Source organism: Manis javanica, chromosome 13 (assembly GCF_040802235.1).
Source record: "Manis javanica isolate MJ-LG chromosome 13, MJ_LKY, whole genome shotgun sequence".
In the NCBI taxonomy this organism is placed as follows: Eukaryota; Metazoa; Chordata; class Mammalia; order Pholidota; family Manidae; genus Manis; species Manis javanica.
In genome coordinates, this window is record NC_133168.1 from 49022970 (window position 1) to 49043435 (window position 20466).

Genomic DNA, 20466 nt, shown 5'->3' on the forward strand with positions numbered 1-20466 from the left:
AAATTGAATTAAGAGGCTGTCAGTCAATACTATATAAAGGTTCAACAACTATTTGTAGTTTATTTACACTCACAATGTTTACATAATCTTAACTGACTAACCCATATTGAATATGGCAATAAATACTGCTCTGCTGCTTTTGAATGGGAATAAATATGTGCAGTCTAATAGATTTAACATATAATGAAAATGGGCTCAATCTATAATACAACTTGCTGAAAATTCAATAAAAGCCAACATATTGACTAACTCTTCAAATTGGTCATTAGCAACTAATTGAAGATCTTCCCTGACCAATACACTTTACTGATTTTTAAAAATAAACAGCAAAATAGCTGATAAAATTTCAAAGGGCAGCTATTCCCTGACCATGAAACAAGACAATTGATTTGTGAGAAGGTTAATTTTGAGTACATGGTCAATAAGTGTAACATAAACAAATCAATGGAAAGAACTGAAAGATAATATATGTAAAATTTATTAATATTTTTATTAGGAGAAAACTCTGAAGTAACAAAAGGGTGGTGACTGGATAAATTTTATTAAATATGTAAGTTGATAAGGTTTGCTAAGTATCAGGTTTTGGCTCTTCATGCTCTGATACAAATATATCTTCAGAGTTAAAGAGCTGAGTTCAAATCATAGTGATCAATGTTACTAATTCATAACTGTGCACATTATTTATCTTCTCTGAGCTGCGCTCTCTTCATTTGTAAAATGGGACTAATGAAATCTACACAATGGAGTTTACTGGGGGATTAGATCATTTTTTAATGAATATGAAATAGCTTTTGTATCAATGTTACTTCCATAACTGTAATCCTTTTTAGCCATGTCATTTTGCTCACATTTTACTCATTTAATTCTGTGGGGAAATTGGGGTATAATCCCATTTTATATTTTAGGAACACACAATATACAATAAAATAATTTTCACCAGGCATCTTTCCTGTTTAGTTCCTTCCCATGATTACTCGGACCTGAGAAGGGGCAGTCTAGCCAACTCAAATCAGGTCCCACAGGGGCTGCATCCAACTAGGGCATGGGGGTTCTTATCCATACCTATAAAACAGAACCCAAGGTTAGGGCCAAGGTCAGAACTAATCAGAGTTGAGGGAGGAGACAAAGGTCACAAAGAAAAACTGAGTGTCCTGGGGCAGTTTTAGAGGCACTGGCCACTGCTTGAGAGGGCTTTTGTGTAGGTAGGCTGGCTTTGTTCTAAGGGGCTGGAAGGACCTCGGTTGCCTATGCTCATCCTGCAGACCAGCAAGATGAGAGCTGGAGTTTTTCCCTCCTGAAAACAGGATGCCTAGCATATCTCTTCCTTCTTATTACCTATTTTTTTCTGCACTAAAATCTAAAATTTTAAAGACCTGGAAAAAATCCCACTAAAACAAATTACTGGCAATGACAAATAGGCAGTGGTTTGTATTGTTATATATGTGAACTATTATGTATTTATATCTACATTGATTTCTATATATAATCACATGATCTAGCAGGTAAGAACAAATACAAATGTAAGTGATCTGTCAGTCATTCAACATCCATAGGAAATTTCAGAATAAAGTCTATGCTCATGCTATCCCACCTGCCTAGTGTGTTTACTTTTTCCTTCTTTTTCTCTAGCAGATAAACATCCATTTCTCCTGCAATTCAGCTCAAGGTCACTTCCCACAATAAGCCCATCTTACTAGTATTCTCATCCCCAAATCTTTTATGGTATCTGGCATAGTATGTACTCAACACATATTTAATAATTGTGCAGTTAAATGCCAAATGATTACTGACATAAGAGAAAGATATACAAACAAACCTTATTCATTTAAACAATATCATTTAACAGCTTAGAGAATAAAATGTCTGAGGTGGAGAGAGAATGCTCTTGGGATGATCAAATTATTTTCAAATTTGTAGCCTTATAAATTTCACAAAATTGAAGCAGTTTCTAGTAAGCCTTGTATACACAAGTAAAATTTAAAAATTAAAAAAAGGTAATAACCCTTTGTGAAGTACTTTGCCTTTTATAAAACACTCTATACTTCCTCTTGAAATAAATAACATTACTTTTATGAATGGCTAATATTTTTCTGACCAATGATCATGTAATTGTATTAGTTATTCTCATGTCATATGGCCAGAATCTCTCCTCTCAGGTCCAGAGCATAAAGATGGTCCAGTGGGGATAAATTTATCAGGAAGAATGAATGAGATAGTGACAACAATGAGATTAAAAAGTAAGTTTTGCACTGGCAAACAAGGAAAAATTGGAAACCCTAAGTAGCTATTATCTGGAGAAAAACACAAGGAGGAAGGAGGGCAAATGGGGTGGGCACTGGCTGGATCAAAGCAGCAGAATCAGAGGGATTTTAGGGAGCAGTGAGTGTAGAGAGGAGGAAAGAGAGAGACGCTTGTTTCTTTCAATGAAATTCTAAATCAACCAAAACTATAAGTTAGCATTAAATTTATATATGTTTCATATGACATTGTAGAGAACATGCAGTGTAGTGATTAAGAGGATAGTCTCTGGAGCCAGAATACTTGGACTCAAATCCCAGGTCTGTTACTTGCTAGCTGTAACAACAGTGGACAAACCACTGAACATCTTAATAAAGTAGGGGTAATAGTAGCATGTAGCTTATATGGGCGTCATTTGTAGCAAATTAGTCCATAAAGATAAAGTGTTAAAACAGTGCCTGACAGAGTAGTGCCTGGAACATTATAAACATTCAATAATTCTTGCTATTATTCTTATGATGATGATACATAAAACCTTCATGAGGTTAATATTTATAATTTATTCATTTTACAAATGTAGTGAGTGTTTACTGTGTACCCAGCATATGCTGTTTTGAAAATGAGGTATAAAACACTTATGAACTCAAATCTCTAGGGAATTTCAGTAAAATGTCAGGACATAGATTTAGTCAGTAAAGGACTTTCTGTCAGATGCTGAATTGATGTGGAGCTACTTGGCGTGTATAGAGCAGTGACCACCTAGATGGTTAGCATGTTCCTCACAAATTGAGTCAAATTGTGGTATCCCAAGTGCATTTTCTCCAAGAGGAGTTTTTCACTAAAAGAATGGCTTCTGATCAATGACTTTACTATATTGTCATTGAAAAGAGGTCTATAAAATGCAAATACTGGACATGTATGAAACAGAATTGACATTAAATTATGGGGAGTAAAGAGCCTGAGATGGCTTCCTATGTGGAATGAAGGGCCTCCCCAGCCCTCCACTGAGAAGGGCCTCTGCAATTGTAACTAAGCAAGCTAAAACTTCGGTTACATTTAAGAAATAATTTTTGACATATTATCATGGACTACAATTACTTGTTTCTAGCAATGTATTGCTGCATAATACAGCTGTATATAGCACAGAAGGCAGAAAAGAATGACTTTCCAAAAACTTTCATTATTTTCTACCTTCTCCCATCTGGATATTACAACAACCACTTACAATAAATGATAACTGTAGCATAACAATGACCACAAAAAACATAGAGGCATAGTTTTGCAAATCTTTACATATGATTATAGTTTCCTACTAGATGTAGCTGAAATGGAAAATGGAAGATTGAATATCTTTTGCCAGTAAGGAGAACAGATTGTTTTAAAGTGTGTGTTAAAGACAGGACTCTCTTCCTAATTAAGTATTAAAGGTTAAAAATTAAGAAAATAGCTTTGGATTCCATATTTAAGTTCCAGAAAGAACAAAAAATGTTCATTTTATAACACATGCTATTTATGTAGTGTCCTTTTATAATTAAGTCAGCTATTATCACTGATTATTTCACTTTCATTTCATTGACTGCTTTATAAAATAGCCTATCTTAATTTCATTTTAAAATGCAACAAAATCAAATCATGTTGTTCCCAGTCTATATACCTTAATGTCAACATCTTTTTCAGGTTTATTCCCTGCTGTCCTGAACCTTGCTTCTAATGCTTTAATCACCACGAATGCAACATGTGGAGAAAAAGGACCTGAAATGTATTGCAAATTGGTAGAGCATGTCCCTGGGCAGCCCGTGAGGAACCCCCAGTGTCGGATCTGCAATCAAAACAGTAGCAGTCCATACCGTATGTATTTTAATGTGTATTTGTAGGTCCCTGGGTACCATCTACAGTTGAGTGATTTTGAGGCCAAGTTGTGTTAAAGCCGAAGGGCTTTGGTTCCCAAAAATTCCTAGAATTTTTCTTCCATTGTGAGCTGCATTGCAGCCCTTCTCCGTCATTTGACAGATATTATTAGAGTCCCTTATATAGATCAGGTACAGTGCTTGAGGAAGGTTTTCTAGCTGAAGACCTGTGGCAGTCATAAGGCTTGTTAACCCCAGAATAGTACCTGAGCATGTGGTGGTTAATTCAGGCTTTAGTCATTCATTGGTCACTTACGTGTCAGGCACTATGCTGGGAGCCAGTTGAAATTAAGCATGGTCAGCATGGTCCTTGGCTTCAACTAATGAGGAAATAGGCAAAAAGCACACTATTGCTATGTAGAGTGCTAAGTACAAAGGAAAGAATGAGCACAGGTGCCTGAGGGAGAGAGAAGAGGGGCACAAATTCCATCTAAGTGTGAATGAAGGCTTGCCAGAAGAAGTGATATCTAAGCTGAGGTCCAAGAACAAGAGCTGAGCCGGTTAAGAGGAGAGAGAGGAAAGAGAAGAAGAAATGCCAGTAGGAGAGATCAGAGTAAGACAGGAAACCTCACTCACTCAGGGAGCTACCAGTAGTTACCACTGGCAAAACAAAAATGTCAGAGGGCACTGGGCAGAGATGCATCTGGCACAGAGGCTACAACCAGGTCATGAAGGTACTTAAATACCACCGGAAGAGTGTTTTAAGAAGCAGTGCCATATAAGCCCTCTCTCTGGCTTTTATGAACCACACTGCTATGCAGGACTCACTCATGTATTTATTCAGCAAGCCTGAATGCCTGCTATGAGCAGTGCATTGTACTGTGGCATAATGTCAAATCATACGCAGCCCTTGACTTATGAGACTTAGAGGGGAAATAAAGGAAACAGAAAAGTAATTTGAGTGTTAAGGGAACATGAGAGAGGTCATTTAACTATTTCTGGGAGAAAATGACCCATGCACTGAGAAAATAAGAGTCAGATGAAAAGGGAAAAAGATTATAAAAGAAAAAGCACCCATCAATCTTGAAGGTGTGAAACTGCATGATATACCCAGAGTAGCTATTTTGGTTTAAGAAGTAAAGAATTGACATGGAGAAGGGGAGAATGGTGTGAGACAATTCTAGAGATAAAGGTTAATTTAGAGATACACACTGAGAAATCATCAAATATGTAGGGGTGGTTAATAAAATGAATCCTTACTGTCAATGAGCTGAGTTATAAAGGGTATAAAACTTCACAATTACATTACTTTTTAAATGTGTTTAGTTTTCTCTTCTTCAGTTGTAAAGAAAGCTTTCTCTCACAGTTTATATTTTTTGTTAGAGGGCTTTGTGCATTCTTTCTTGGATCTGATTAAACCAAAAGAGGCATAGTGCTCTCTCTATTATATAATTTAGAGAGGCTGAAGACGTTAATGTGTTTGGAGCTTTTGGGACTTTTGTGATTAAAATTGGTGTTCATATATATCACAGAATGTCTTAAAGAGAAAAGTTAAGAAGCCAAATATGGCAATTCTAAGAAACCTTCCTTGCCTTTTAATGACTCTGGCAGTTTTCTATGGTATATATAGCTATGGTATAGGGAGGGTTTGAACATTGCCCATCTGTTGGCTATTCTTGTGTAGAATGACAATGGTAAAGGACCTAGGTCAGAGCCCTGGGGAAATATCAAAGGCTATGGGAAATATCCAGGAAGGATATAAGTGGAATGTGTAAATAGACTCTAGAAAGGAAAAGAAGAGAAATGAGTTCAAGGAAGGCAAGCAGAAGAATGAGATCGCATGTATGTGAAGAAGGAAAGAATTTGTTAGAAGAATGTGTAATCAACAATAATAACTGCTCCCATCATGTTGAATAAGGAAAGTATAAAACAGGTTTCCCTTGATTTTGACAAGATGGAATCCATTGGTGGTCTTGTTAAAGCCAATGGATTGATGATGGCAAGTGCCACATTGCAGAGTTGATAAATGAAAGGTAAAGGAGAAGAGAGGACTGTGGGAATAGTCTCTCAAGTGTCCTCAGTATGAAAGAGAATGGATGCGTTTGACAGAGGAAGATGTGGGGTTGTAGAAGTTTTTGAAGACAAGGAACATTTGAGTAGGTTTAGATACTAAAAAGAGAGGCCAGAAAAGTTGAAGATAAAGTGTTGATGGAGGAGGTACCTCTCTGCAGGTAAAGACAGGTGGGTTATTAATCACAAGTGAAAGCCTTAAATTAAGAGATACATATATTTGAACTGATCAAATCTGAAAGAGGGAGGATGAGTAGAGGTAGATAAAAAGAAGTATTTGGGAAGAAATTCTTATTTAATGGTCTTGATTTCCTCATTAAGATATGCATCTGGTAGTGACTCTATAGCATCTCACTACGCTGATGGACAGTGACTGTAATGGAGTGTGCGGTGGCAACCTGATAATAGGGGGAGTCTAGTACCAAAATGTTGCTCATGTAATTGTACATTAATAATACCAAAAAAAAAAGGTGTGCATCTGGGACTTCTGCTGAGGAAAGAAGTGAAATTTAGCTTTTTAGGGAAATAGCAAGAGAATTGCTGAGCCATAATTAAAATAAAGTGAGAATTCCATATGGGGTAAAATGGAAGAATCAAATGTTTGTACTGATCCTCATGGATTTTACAAAGAAAGTGGAGTGGAAGGGTAAGACAGTAAGAAAACTGAAGTAAAAGCCAGAAAATAGATGAAATGATAGAATACAGTCTTTAGGTTCATTAGGGAAGAAGATGAAGCCTGATGGACCATTGGTTCAGAGACTGGTGGCTTTGATGATTTCAAAAAGAATGTGAGAAACTCAAGGCATGGAAAGCGTTGGGTAAGGGGAGTGGAGGGCAGGTAGTTGGGAGGGTATAGATAGGGTGGGCAGGAGGGAAAGTTAGATAAAATATGTAAAATCATGTATGTGTGGGTGTGTGTGCATAGATATGCATATATGTTTATATATATGTTTATATACCTACATTTATAGTTCCTGTCTGTTGGTACAATGTTAGGGTGAATAAGGCTTGAGTATAGTAAGCAATTAAGCAAATATTCAAAATGGTAAACTCAGGGCTATACCTTGTGGTCCATATTATAAATGAAGTAAAATTTCTGAGGAGGAAAACATCAGCAGAACTGAAGTATCAGGATAAAGTTCCACGAAGGCAGTCACAAAAGAACCAACATGAAGGTTCTTACTTGGGCATGAAAAAGCTGAATTGCCTGACTAAGAGGGGAAAGTGTTCCAGGGAAGGAGAAAAAGAAGAGAATGTGTGCAGTCATAGACACAGGATGGGAGGAAGGTGCAAAGATTGGGGTGGAAAATAATTGAGTAGAGACTATCAGTTTGAAAAATGGATGAAATGCATTTGCCCACTGGAGTCTCAGCGCGAGTGACCCTGTTACTTCTCTCTTCAGAGTTCTGTGTTTGGGATCTCTTGTGTCTTAGTGGAAGGCATCCATATTTAGGTAATCCCACCCCATATTTTCACACTGGGACAAAAAGTAAATAAGTTGTTTAGTAAAGGAAGAGCACATTTGAGGTCTATTTTTTATTTTCCCAGTTTTATGTACAAGTAGTACTTTTTAAATGTATCATAGCCTGCATTTACTTTGTGTGATTAATTTTAAATTACCAGCTTCATTACATTTCAAAGTCCTGTTGGAACTAGAAATTTAGAAAGAATGATACCCACAGCGATAAAAAGCTAGCCGTGAACTACATGAATATATTTTAGTAAAAGTTTGAGCTACAGACAATAAAATTCAACAAATTCAGTGGATAGCTAGACAAATCTAGAAGGTCTGTACTTAATTACCATACAAAGAAAAGGAAACTTGACCTTCTGACTGTTAACAGATTGAACTTTCCAAATAAAAACTAGCAGTTTGAAAGGTAAACATCATCAATGATTCTCTAGCCGGTTTTTAGATGCAGTTAACCCATGGACTGACTTGCTTAGCTGTCCCTGTTCAGGATGTTGTGTTTCTATCTTGTTTGAAATAAGGAAAGTATGCCAACTGTTAATCAGTATTTGCAAATTAATTATGATTAAAATTTCATAATGGAGATTATGGTTAATTGTTGATTAATCTCCCCGTCCTCCTTTTTGTGACTAATTCTCATATCAATTTCACCTAAGGTGGCAGATATCAAAATTTCCAATAAGACACCTTCTCTCACAATTACCTAAGAGCTACAAATTTGATTTGGAAAAGTGGTTGTGTATGTGTTTTCTATCACATATTAAATGCACAATCTGTAAAGAAGGTTCAGGAGTATGTTTGGGGAATATTTGCTGTGATATTTATTTTTCTTTATAAGCCATGCCAGTAATACTTCATTTATGGTTCTGATTCCTAATGTGTCAATTTCAGCACCCACTCATGCCACCGAGGGCATAGTTGATATTTAGTTATGCATATGGTATTTGCTGTCATTATAAAGATGTGACACCTTCCTGGGATTTAACAGAACAAATCAACTAATGCTAATTATTAAATTATTAAGTATATTTAAATATATTCAGCAATTTTACATTTCATTAATCAGGTAAATACAATGCCTTATCTCAGTGAATTGATAATGTGGTAAGACTTGGTATAAAACAAAGTCCATCTAGGTGTTTAGTTGACTTAAATGAGTTAACAGTAAAAATGAATTTTTTTTTCTGTTCTATGCTCTCATATTTCCATAAGTAACTCATAAACCTTTGTTTTCAATTAAACAAGTTAAAACACTATTTTAATGAGAATTAATATAGAATAAAAATGTTTAGAAATGTTTTTTTTTCCTGAGGTTCTTTTTTTATTAAGATATCATTGATATACACTCTTCTGAAGGTTTCACAAGAAAAACAATGTGGTTATTACATTCACCCTTATTATAGAGTACCTCTCCATACCCCATTGCAGTCACTGTCCATCAGTGTAGTAAGATGCCACAGAGTCCCTATTTGTGTGAGCTACACTATCTTCCCTGTGATCACACACACACCATGTGCACCAATCATGATACCCCACAATCCCCTTCTCCCTCCTTCGCCACCTGTCCTCTCCCACCCCTCACATTTGGTAACTACTACTTCCTTCTTGGAGTCTGTGAGTCTAGTGCTATTTTGTTCATTCAGTTTTACTTTGTTGTTATACTCCACAAATGAGGGAAATCATTTGGTATTTGTCTTTCTCTGCCTGACTTATTTCACTAAGTGTAATACCCTCTAGCTCCATCCATGTTGTTCCAAATGGTAGGATTTCTTTCTTTCTTATGGCTGAATAGTATTCCATTGTGTGTACTTACCACCTCTTCATTCATCTACTGGGGGACACTTAGGTTGCTTCCATATCTTGGCTATTGTAAATGGTGCTGCAATAAACAGGGGTGCATATGTCTTTTTGAATCTAAGAACATGTTTTCTTTGGGTAAATTCCTAGGAGTGGAGTTTCCAGGTCAAATGGTATTTCTGCTTTTAGTTTTTTGAGGAACCTCCATATTGCTTTCCACAATAAATGGTTGAACTAGTTTACATTTCCACCAGCGGTGTATGTGGGTTCTCCTTTCTCCGCATCCTTGCCAGCGTTTGTTGTTCCTAGACCTTTCTATGTTGGCCATCCTAACTGGTATGAGGGGATATCTCCTTGTAGTTTTAATTTGCATTTCCCTGATAGTTGGCAATGTAGAGCACCTTTTCATGTGCCTGTTGGCCATCTCGAATTTCTTCTTTGGAGAACTGTCTCTTCATATCCTCTGCCCATTTTTTATTTGGGTTATTTGCTCTTTGGGTGTTAAGGCATGTGAACTCTTTATATATTTTGGATGTTAACCCCTTGTTGGACATGTCATTTACAAATGTATTCTCCCATACTGTAGGATGCCTTTTTGTTCTGCTGATAGTGTCCTTTGCTGTACAGAAGCTTTTTAGTTAGATGTAGTCCAATTTGTTCATTTTTTATTTTGTTTCCCTTGCCTAAGGAGATGCGTTCAGGAAAAAGTTGCTCATGTTTATAATCAAGCAATTTTTGCGTATGTTTTCTTCTAAGAGTTTTATGATTTCATGACTTACATTCAGGTCTTTGATCCATTCTGAGTTTACTTTTGTGTATGGGGTTAAACAATAATCCAGTTTCATTCTCTTGCATGGAGCTGTCCGGTTTTGCCAGCACCAGTTGTTGAAGAGGCTGTCATTTTCCCATTGCATATCCATGGCTCCTTTATCATATGTTAAATGACCATATATGGATGGGTTTATATCAGGACTCTCTAGTCTGTTCCATTGGTCAATGGGTCTGTTCTTGTGCCAGTACCAAATTGTCTTGATTACTGTGGCTTTGTCGTAGAGCTTGAAGTCAGGAAGCATAATCCCCGCCACTTTATTCTTCCCTCTCAGGATTACTTTGGCTATTCAGTGTCTCTTGTGTTTCCATATGAATTTTAGAACTATTTGGTCTAGTTCGTTGAAGAATGCTGTTGCTATTTTGATAGGGATTGCATTGAATCTGTGGATTGCTTTAAGCATCTGTGGATTGCTTTAAGCAGGATGGCCACTCTGACAATATTAATTCTTCCTATCCATGAGCATGGATGTGTTTCCATTTATTGGTATCTTCTTTAATTTCTCTCATGAGTGTCCTGTAGTTTTCAGGGTATAGGTCTTTCACTTCCTTGGTTAGATTTATTCCTAGGTATTTTATTCTTTTTGATGTAATTGTGAATGGAATTGTTTTCCTGATTTCTCTTTTTGCTAGTTCATTGTTAGTGTATGGGAATGCAACAGATTTCTGTGTATTAATTTTGCACTCTATAACTTTGCTGAATTCAGATATTAGATCTAGTGGTTTTGGAGTGGATTCTTTGGGGTTTTTTATTGTACAATATCATGTCATCTGCAAACAGGGACCATTTAACTTCTTCCTTGCCACTCTGGATGCCTTTTATTTCTTTGTGTTGTCTGATTGCCATGGCTAGGACATCCAGAACTTCGCTGAATAAAAGTGGGGAGAGTGCACTTCCTAGTCGTGTTCCCTATCCTAAAGGAAAAGCTTTCACTTCTCACTATTAAATACATGTTGGCTGTGGGTTTGTCATATATGGCCTTTATTATGTTGAGGTACTTGCCTTCTATACCCATTTTGTTGACAGTTTTTATCATGAATGGATGTTGAATTTTGTTGAATGCTTTTTCAGCATCTATGGAGATGATCATGTGGTTTTTGGCCTTGTTTTTGTTGATGTGGTGGATGATGTTGATGGATATTCAAATGTTGTACCATCCTTGCATCCCTGAGATGAATCCCACTTGATCATGATGGATGATCTTTTTGATGTATTTTTTAATTCAGTTTACTAATATTTTGTTGAGTATCTATGTTCATCACAGATATTGGTCTGTGATTTTCTTTTTTGTGGTATCTTTGCCTGGTTTTGTTATTAGAGTGATGTCAGCCTCATAGAATGAGTTTGAGAGTATTCCCTCCTCTTCTACTTTTTAGTAGAAACCTTAAGGAGGATGCATGTCAGGTCTTCACTAAATGTTTGATAAAATTCAGCAGTGAAACCATCTGATCCAGGAGTTTTGTTCTTAGGTAGTTTTTTTATTACTAGTTCAATTTATTTTTTGGCTTAGTATATGATGAATTCTTTCATATTCCAAATTTAATGTTCTTTCATCACTATTAGCATTAGAATGCATGGCTTGATTGCTACATGATTGATCCTTATAGTAGATATGGTTTGTTCATTATTTGAAGTATTCCTTCAATTGTATTCTGATATAAAGGGTTATCCTTATGTCATTCATTTGAAACATCTCATAGAACTGGGGATTTAAAAAATTAAAAAGTTCTGGAGACCAACAGTCCACTTACTCAATAGTGAGCAGAAGCGTGGCAGGGGAGCTAGCCTCCAGTTTGTTTCCATTTCTTTGGGCAACTGTACTGACTTTCAAGTAAGCAGGGAAGAAGTTAAGCACTCTTACTGCAGTCCTAGGAGTAGAGCCAGAACACCACCAACAACCCCCACTCCTTCTGTGATGAAATGATGAAAATATAGATCAACAGAATAAAGGAACAGAGATTATGGCTGGAAAATGAGAAGCACAGTTTTCGGACAAGAATCATGACTGAGCAACAAAATGGAATGAGGGCTTTGGCAGCCCAAGCCCAAGGGTAATGGCTATTGTGAGATGTGTGGGGCTAAGTTGGAGGAGAGGAGGACTGAGGTTTGAGGATTATAAGGAGGAAAGGACTGGAGAGAAAAGACTGGGGTGTTCACACCTCCTATTTTTTATCTCAAATTTCCCTTTCAGTTGGCACCAGAGGGCCTGTTCTCATTTGTCTGGAGTCAAGGTGAGGGCAGACGCATGTTTTGTCGGTAGGATGGGGTTTCCTGTTCTGTGCTCTGCCTGCTTGCCACTACTCTGCAGACTTCACTGAATGAGTGGTTATGGCAATGGGCAGAAGCTACATGGGAAATTTGCAGTCTTTCCTTACATTTTTAAACACTTGTTGAAAGATGGCAAGTGAATGACTGACTGCAAAAAGCCTCGTAGGATGGATTTGACAGAATTTTACATTAAAACCGTATACATAGTGGATTGCCCAAGTCTTGATAATAATGAATGTGTCAGAAGGGCAGATCTTCAAGTAGCTTTCAATCATGATTCAGGATTTTATGTTTCTGGTAACAAAGTGGAGGGCATACTAGAGCTGCCTCAAACAGTAGTGCTTTTGCTTCTTTGAATGACTGACACATCAATTAGAATTTGGTATTATCTCCTCACACTTAATTTTTGTAGTTTTCTTTAGTTTCTCGTTTTAGTTTATGACCAGAATGTTAAGTAGTGACTTCTCTTATAGCCTAAGTGTTTAACCATTTCATACTACCTTGTAGAGTGCTATGAAAAAGTTGGCATTAAATTCTGTTGAAGGTATGAATTTTTCTCTCTTTATATTATTTTAATGTTTGATATATGCATAGGTGGTGTTTCCAACTTAGTTTTTTTTTCTTTAAGGAAATAGTTATAAATTCATTATATGATCTTTTTTCCTCCTCTCACATGCTGTTACTTATTCAACAGAGAGACACCCGATTACAAATGCAATTGATGGAAAGAACACTTGGTGGCAGAGTCCCAGTATTAAGAATGGAATTGAATACCATTATGTGACAATCACACTGGATTTACAGCAGGTACAGTGCCTGGGTTTTTTTTTTTTTTTTTTGCAGCTGTATATTGGGTTTGGGTGAGAGGATACTCTTTTCTATCCTCTTCCATTGTTTTCTTGATACAGTGAACAGAGGACCTATTCATTTAGTATACTGTTATTTTTAAACATCTAGCATTTATTTCTAAAGCAAAACTAAAATGAATTCACATGAAGAGTTTAGAACTGAATTAGGAGTGACTCTGTTTTGACTGATGAGAGTGAATGACGAAAATATAGTACAACAGAATTTCACATAAAGAAAATATAAAAGAGCCATTTGTAACTTTTAAAATGAGACAGTGCTCCCCCTCTGCTCATGGTGTGTGTCCTGAAAGGTTCTTAGTTAACAAACCTCTTGAGTAAATTGCCTCTCATTACTGTGAGTTGAGCAAGCTGTGACAGTTGATTTCTAAATTATATTTGGGCCGCTAAATGAGGTAACAAAGTTGTAGTTGTATAAAATTGATGTTGAAGTTGTTAGAGCTTGTATTGCATAGGCCTGGGTGTCTTCTACAATTAATTTCTTTCCTCTTTCTGTTTGCAATATTTAGGTCAGGCTGAAGTTATTAATCAAGAATCACCATCACCCCAAATTATTTAGGCTTGCAAATAGGATAGAATCTGGAAAAATATTCCCATATTTTGCTGTTATTCCATATTAGAAAACCAGTTTAATTGACTGGTGACTGAGACTGGAGACATTGAACTTAGATGATGTCAACTCAGCCTGTTTCTCTTTCACTCTCTGAAATCAGTAAAGATGGTCCACCACTCATCCCTGGCCCAGTGGAGACAGAGCAGTAAGGCAGTCTGGGGTTAGCAAAGGGGGGAATGGCCAAGATGCTTGAAAACAGATACCGTACACTATAGACGTCATGTTTCCACAGATAGTCGCAGTGGAGAAAAACACCAGCCAGTGGGGGTTAGTCACATTTCTGAGGGCCAGGTAGGCACCAGGCATTTCCATTTTGACCAGGTTGCACATTTTAAAACTTGCAAAGAGCTGGCTGATGGGTGTCCCAGAAGACCCTCTTTCTACCCTCTGTCCACCCCAGGGTCTGAACAACTGAGTGGCAGCAGAGGCTCAGTGTTGCATCTAAATTGCCAACTGGCATGGACTTATTTCTACCCACAGTAGCAGTTGAATGTCGGCCTTTAGTTAATGATATTTCTCAGGAAGTCTCAGAGCACTATTGAGGAGGGGAAGGCAGAGCAAACTAACAGGGTGATCAATCATGCTTGAGGCCAGTGTAGTCTTGTACATGAATTCCTGGAGGATCCTAGCCTCAAAATGGGCTTCGTCCTTTTTCCAGTGAAGACAGCTTGGTCCTTTATCAGTCACGGTAGTTCTCCCCCTTCATGTGGTCATCGAAAGCTGGCCTTCCCAATCAGGAGTGAGTCTGCTATCTGTTGCCTCAGGTCATCTCCTGGGATAGGGAATCAATTAATAATGATGGTTAATTGCTCTGGTTTACTCTCTGCTCATACTTTAAGATTGCATATGGAGCAAGACAGTTAATTATTAATAAAATTTACACAAGTCCCTTATGCTAGTCTTTGAGCTCAACTGCAATAGCCTTTACTTATTAAACATAGCATTTTTTTCCTCAAATTTAAAACTGAATGAATGCTCTAATCACAAGTTTTTACTAAATGATTTCTATCTAATATACCTATTATAATTAATCGAACAGGTCAAAGAGTCCACCTGAAAGCCCATTTTTCAATGAAACTTTATATTTTCCTAATTATTTGCTAATATAATTATCCTAATAATTTCCTAATAATTTTCCTAATAACTACTTTGCATCCCTACCCATCCATTCCTAGTATCTTAAGTTATGTGAACTTATTTTCCTGTTGTCTTTTCTCCCATTTAGTTTGATAGGCTTAAGATGAGCAAATACTCCAGGACATCTTTTATAGTATAGCCATCATAACAAGTGGCAGGATTCTGTTTGTGAGACAGGCCTGCCTGATGCCAAAGTCTGGAAGATACCTAGTGGAACTGGTATAGAGATATGTACTCATATGCTCCCATATCCCAGGGTGGTGCCCACCCATGTCCATCTTTACTTTAGCCCTCTACTGCTTCCTGCAAATCGACCTACTATGTGTTCAAAAGAAGGAGAACATAATGTAAAATGAAATAAATTCTTATTTCTACTTGACTCAAGACTTTTTTTATTTAGTGTTTGGATGATATTACAAGTTAAGCAGGTCTTGTGACCATGTTTTATAATGAAATTCTTCAGATAGGAAGAGGCTTTGGACCTCTCATGTGGCCTTAGGCTTTGGAGGTCAAACTGTGGATCATGTTCACAGAACTTACTTAGCTAAGGAGCAAAACTGTAGGCACGCATATTTCAATGTACTAGCAGCAGTGAAAATGTAGATATCCTTATTTTTTTTATTTACTTTTCACAATAATCCTGTAAGGCAACTAGAGTCATTATCCCTATTTAGTAGTTGAAGAACACTGAGACTTGGAAAGGTCAAGTGGCTTGGCTTTCTTTACAAAGGTTATTATGGGCAGGGTTGGGATTTCAACCTGAGTAGTCAAAGTCCAGACCCCAATATGGAGACTATTCCCTAAACTGAGATCTGAAGACTTAGCCTAGGGATCTCATGAGAATTTTGGATGTATATATACTTCTAAGGGGTCCATACATTGTTTGGGTTCTGGAAACACCATACTATGACCTCCTGGCTTCCACAGGAGAACACAGCCAACATCTGTTTTATTATAAAACAAGGGACTAGATCTCTCTTTTTTGAGTACATTTTAGTATAGTTCTAAAATGGCATGATTTCTGTCTTTTCACCTATAATATGAAGGATTAATAGGTTATTCAGCATAATAAAAGCTATCATCCAACTGGGAGTAAAGGGAAGTGTTTTATAATGAATAGGTAAATATCACTAAATGTTTGTCATCGATTCAGCAAGAGGTTTTACCATTTTTTCTCCTTTTTATTTTGAGAGGTATAAATTTCAACAACCTCCAATTTTTTTTGACTGATCCACACTTGGCTCCTCTGTGAAATCCTTTTAATAAATTACTATTTTAAATATAAATAGCCACCACTGGATTTCCTGATTAAATCATTACAAATTATATGGGGAAATTTCTTTTACATTTCAAAATTCAATATAAGTACTAGAAAAATGTGACAATTTATTGATAAGAAAGTAACTACTTGTTTAATACATAGATTACTTTTAGATTTTTATTATTAAGGAATTATAAACTTTTCCCAACTTATTTAATACGTAGATTGCTTTTAGATTTTATTATTAAGGAATTATAAACTTTTCCCAAAGAAGTTTTTTTGGGAACTGCTCTTTACTTGTTGAATATCTTGTGCAAATGATTTAATCATGCTTTTCCCCAACTTCTAAATTAGCAAAATAGCTATAATATCATGGCAAGAAATTTGATATAATGCTAATAACAATATAACACCTAAATTCTTCTGGCAAATTTGGGTATTATACAGTTCCAGTATCAGTATAAACTTGAAGAGAAGCTTAACTGTTCTAGTGATGTCATACAAAAATCTAGTATGAAGACAGAGAAGAATATACAGCATTAAAAGATAGGGACTTGAAGGTTACTAGATGTCCAAAGTATTCTGTTTTATTCCCTTTTCAATCAGATTTTGATCACAGTATATGTTGATATCTGATCTCACTGTATGACTTTTTAATCTGGCATATTGTTAGTCCTGTCTTTTGATTTGTTTGGGAAGAAAGCTGATTAGCAAATGGGGTAAAACACAGAGGGGCAGCTTTTTAATAGACTTTGCTAGCATAGAGGGAGGTCATCTTCATTCCTGGGTAACCCAGGTGTGCCATAGACTTAATTATGCTCATGTGGTGGAATCTTCTTCCCCTCAGTAAATAGTTTGCTTTGCTGCCTGGTCTATTCTCCCAAAACTAAAAGTGTCTTTGCCAAGAAAGGTTGCCTTATAGTTACAGAGATATTGACCTAAACATTCTATTCATTGACCTTTTAGAGGCATATTTAGTGAACTAGAATAACAATTCTAAATGAGACTTATTTTTTGGAAAGAGGTTGAATTAGCATTTCTATGCAAATACTAATATACTTTAAGAATCTATGTGAACAGCTTACAAGTATCTTCTCCTAAAACCTTAAACTGTTCATGCTTTAACCCTTCTGTAACAGTAAAGCATGAAATAAATTGAATATTTCAATGTATCCCATTTTTTCCATGTATTTGTTTTTATTGTTTAAACATCATAAAGGTGATGAGATTTTTTAATCTTGAAGGGAGATTGTATTCTTTCATAACATAGTCTTTCCTCACACTCTCTTCTTATTCCTATTAAAAAGATCTGTTGTTTTGTTACTTACAGAACATTGTTAGCCCCACCTATAAAAGAGTGAAAAAAGTGAGATAGATACAATTCACAATTAATCATTCAACAGGTAGAAAAGAATGTAAATCATATCTATGCACTTAATATCTCATTATCAAAAAAGGAAAAAAGACATACACATGTAATTTATTTAGAAAACATACAAAATTTAAGTAGTCTGGTTGAATATGTTTCCATTCAACATAGTATATTTGATGTAAGGGTTTCCTCCTGGAGACAGATCTCTATAAAGGCATTAGTCCATTGCTGGTGATTAGGTATTTATTTCCCTGTGGTCCCGTTAGATATGAGTTCTTCAAGGCAGAAATCTCTGCCTGTTTACATCCATCATAGTGCTCAGCATTCAGCAGCATTTATTGCCCAGCATTTCATCAGCAGATTTGATGAAAGAATAGTCCATGTCTGCTTTACAAATGATGGAATTTTTCTTGGCACTATGTGGATCACTGCTAAATTGATGAATATAAAACTAACTATAGAGGAGACTAAAATCTACATGTTCAAAATGTTCTACATGGATACATCTTGTTTCCTATAGCAGAACATAATTGAAATCACAGGGCTACCTGCTTTAGTTTTATTTTTTTAAGAGCATTGATTCAGTGTCACAAATAGGATCTGTAGTTAATTAGAAAATGTATTCTCCTTCTAAATGAATTTGTGCCGACCTTTTAATCGTTAATTAATGTGGCAACCAGCTTCAGTGTCTACATTTCGCTGAACATTAATTCTGTCTCCCCTTTAGTCTGTTTTCAGCACTGCAGTCACATTGATCTTAATCAAAAAACAGGTCACATCACTCCATCCAATGAAACTCTCTAATGGCTTTCCATTGCACCCGGTGAGAAAGGCACACTGCCTCACGAGGATTTACAGGATATTTACTTCACCTCCGTTCAGCCCTGCCCTCATCTCCCCTCTTCAGCTGCCCCACTGGTCACCTCACTGAATGCCAAAGGCCCTTGCACTTGCTGCTCCTTCTGTCTGGAATTTTTCCCCCAATTTCCTGTATCCCTTTTCATCACTTCCTCTGGGTTTTATTCAATGTCACTTTCTTAGCAAGGATCTCTCTGGTAACCCAATTTAAAATTCTAACCCCCTCCCCACTTCCCCACTTTATTTTTCTACATAAAATATATCAGTGCCTTACTTACTCTGTATATTTTGCTATTTATGATGAATGTTGTTTACCTCATCTTTCTAAATACAGTTTTCATCAGAGGGGAGATATTTGCCTATATGTTTTTTAATTTGCCATATTCTAAGCCATTATAATAGTGACCCACATATAAACATTCAAAGCTTTTTTATTAAATAAATAAATGATTGAATGAATGAACAATGAAGACCATTGATCCATAAGGTAAGAATTTATTCAAGCTGCAGATTAAATGATGACACAATTCTATTGTGTTTCTTATGATAACATATGCTGTGCATTTTTTAATTTATGAATTTTCATATAAGTCTCAGGTTGAAAACATGAAGTAAATTTTCTCACTAATACTTTTCTTACCATATCTTAAACTTGAGTTATATTTGCCACTCTCTGTGTGACTTTACTCCATTTATAGCTTTATTTGGGAAAAGCGTGTTTTAATCAATTTAACTCTTCTTTTGAAACAGAGAAGAATAGAACTCTAATTTTTTTAATTGAAATTTTATCATTTCCTAGTGGAAAAAAAGAGACAGATTAGAAAAAGGAGAAAAAGTCCATGACACTGTTGGAACAAGAGTGTAGATGTAGGACATACGTATGTTGATATAAAATGATGATAAACTGAATTCTAGCAACATCATGAAAATGCAAACATTTTTGGAAATGTAGATGTTATTTCAAATAGTGTCAAGATGACTGCCCTGGAAAATGATTCTTGAAACCAGGGAATCAATTAGAGAATTGTGTATTTAAAGACATAAATAATAATACATAAGGAAAAGATCTGTTAAAAGTCTTTGGGAAAAGACCTGTTAAAAAATTTGCATGATACCAGTTCTGTTATGAGACATCTGAATAGGACTGCCTAAAATAGATTGAATGTGGACAATTTTTCACAGCTGTCTGATGGCTTCCACATATAACACACAATTGCATTTTATCACATTGGTAGAATATTGTGTATTCTCCCATTTTGTTCTTGGAGTCTGTTTCTTGCTTATTACATATATTACATATTATAATTTAATGAACAGTATATATATAGCTATATATATATGTATTACATAAACACATATTAGATTTTTTTCTAGAAATTGATTACCTATTTGTAGGTAAAACAATAGCATGTGTGTTTTAATTCATAGATAATGCATGACCCTGAGTCTCTAAAATATAAAAATGGCAGGAAGGGTAAAAATGAGGCAAAGGAGGAGATATAATTGTGTCCATTTATAAAAAGATTCCATTTCCCATCACTCATCAGTTCATTTACCTTTGATAAGTTGTCCTACTTTTATGCTCCTCAGTTAAATGTAGCTAATAGTACCTTTTCTTTCTGAAGAACATTGTTATAAGGATAGTGATGCTAGGCAAATAGCCTAGCACAGTGCTGTATATTAATTGATACTTAGTAAATATTAGTTCCTGGCCTTCTACACTGAAAATAATGCTGAGCCAGGAACAAATAGGCTAGAGTTATAATGGGAGTGATATAAAAAGGCAAAGTAAAAAGTAATTTCAACTCAAAAACAATTTAATTACTGGGATATTTGAGT

General features: G+C 36.0%; 1 protein-coding gene across 3 annotated transcripts in view; it reads left to right on the top strand.

The window, feature by feature from the left end:
- Window positions 1–20466, top strand: part of LAMA2 (laminin subunit alpha 2) — a 588333-nt gene that overhangs the window by 139642 nt on the left and 428225 nt on the right. For all 3 annotated transcript variants that reach the window (XM_073219597.1, XM_073219595.1, XM_073219596.1), the window contains 2 exons: window positions 3916–4086; window positions 13215–13327. In XM_073219597.1, the coding sequence (XP_073075698.1) occupies window positions 3996–4086; window positions 13215–13327 (204 nt within the window). In that variant the 5' untranslated portion in view covers window positions 3916–3995. The remainder of the gene's footprint in view (window positions 1–3915; window positions 4087–13214; window positions 13328–20466) is intronic.